The sequence below is a fragment of the Charadrius vociferus genome, unplaced genomic scaffold, assembly GCF_000708025.1.
Source record: "Charadrius vociferus isolate BGI_N301 unplaced genomic scaffold, ASM70802v2 scaffold49, whole genome shotgun sequence".
Classification (NCBI taxonomy): Eukaryota; Metazoa; Chordata; class Aves; order Charadriiformes; family Charadriidae; genus Charadrius; species Charadrius vociferus.
Genome location: NW_009661375.1, coordinates 3,801,107 through 3,802,363, shown reverse-complemented (window position 1 = coordinate 3,802,363; position 1,257 = coordinate 3,801,107). Strand labels below are relative to the sequence as shown.

The 1,257-nt window shown below is 66.2% G+C and overlaps 1 protein-coding gene across 1 annotated transcript in view; it reads left to right on the top strand.

The window, feature by feature from the left end:
- NID2 (nidogen 2 (osteonidogen)) overlaps window positions 1–1,257 on the top strand; it is a 13,878-nt gene that overhangs the window by 2,667 nt on the left and 9,954 nt on the right. Inside the window, exons 2-3 of the mRNA XM_009893944.1 lie at window positions 549–781; window positions 1,066–1,244. Of these exons, the coding sequence (XP_009892246.1) occupies window positions 549–781; window positions 1,066–1,244 (412 nt within the window). The remainder of the gene's footprint in view (window positions 1–548; window positions 782–1,065; window positions 1,245–1,257) is intronic.

Here is a 1,257-nt window from a genome sequence, read left to right as displayed (position 1 = left end):
CTATAGCGGGACGTGTGGGTGTGGGGAAGGCGGGAGCACGTGCATGTTTTTTCCTGAGGAAACCAAGCTAAAATTGTTCGCAGGGAGAAGCCGGGGGTGCGGGTTTTCCTCCGGTGCTGATGGGATGGAGGGGGGTCGCTGCTGGCAGGGGCAGGATGGGAGGAAGGGGACGGGAGCGCTGGGATCCCGGGCTGCGGCGTGCCAACCCGGTGCGTGGGTTACACGGTCAGGGATGCTCCTGGGCACGGGACGGGGCTGTCGCCGCCCTGCGTGGCAGCTCCAGGGGACACCCCTGCAGCTGAGAAGGGGGGTGGCCTGGCTGTGTCGTGGGCTCCCGTGGAGGATGCTGAACGTCTGCCCAGCACTTTGTGCTGGGGTTCGGCCATGCTCGAGCAGCCCCTGCTCCTGCTTTTCCCCAGGAGGTGTCTGCAGGCTGATGGAGGGCTCTTTTGGGGTGCTTACGTGGGGAGGTGACTGTCACGTCCCCAGTCCTCCACTGGGGTCCTGCCCATCTGTGACGTCCATCTGTCCTGCTCTCCCCTCGGCAGCTCAACACCTTCCAGGCGGTCATAGCCTACAACGATGAAGACACCTACGCCATCTTCCTCTACCCTGATGGTGGCCTCCAGTTCCTGGGGACGCGACCCAAGGAGTCCTACAACGTCCAGCTGGAACTGCCGGCCAGGGTGGGCTTCAGCTGGGGGGACGGTGACGACCCGAAGAGGGACGGGCTCTTCCACAGCCTGGCCAGCAGCGAGCAGGCTCTGAGGCACCTGGAGCGGTGCGTGGTGCTGGGGGACACCTGCGGGGTGGGCAGGGGGAGCGGGGTCACCTTCTCCCAGCCCCTGGAGCCTTTTCAAAGCTGGAAGAAGGAGGGGAGCGAGCTGGGGGTGATGGGCTGCCTCAGGGGGGGCTCGACCCCATGCGCACGGGAGCGTTTTGGGATTTGTGGGTGCGTGGTTAGGGTACTGGGAGAGGGGGGTGCAGAGCAGGGTGGGTACTTTTGGGGTGGGTTTCCCGCCACGGCTGTGATGGGGGCCCACTATGTGCACTGCTGTCCTGCAGGGAGAGCAACACGGGGGTACCCGGCGTGTGGGTCTTCCACGTGGGCAGCGCGGCCCCCCTGGAGCACGTGGAGCCGGGGGACAACGGGGGAGTACATCGTACCCACGGCACCGCCGACTACACCCGCACACCCTACAGCCGTGCCCACCACACCTCCACGGAGTTGCCGGCGCGGCACGGCTCGGCAACCAC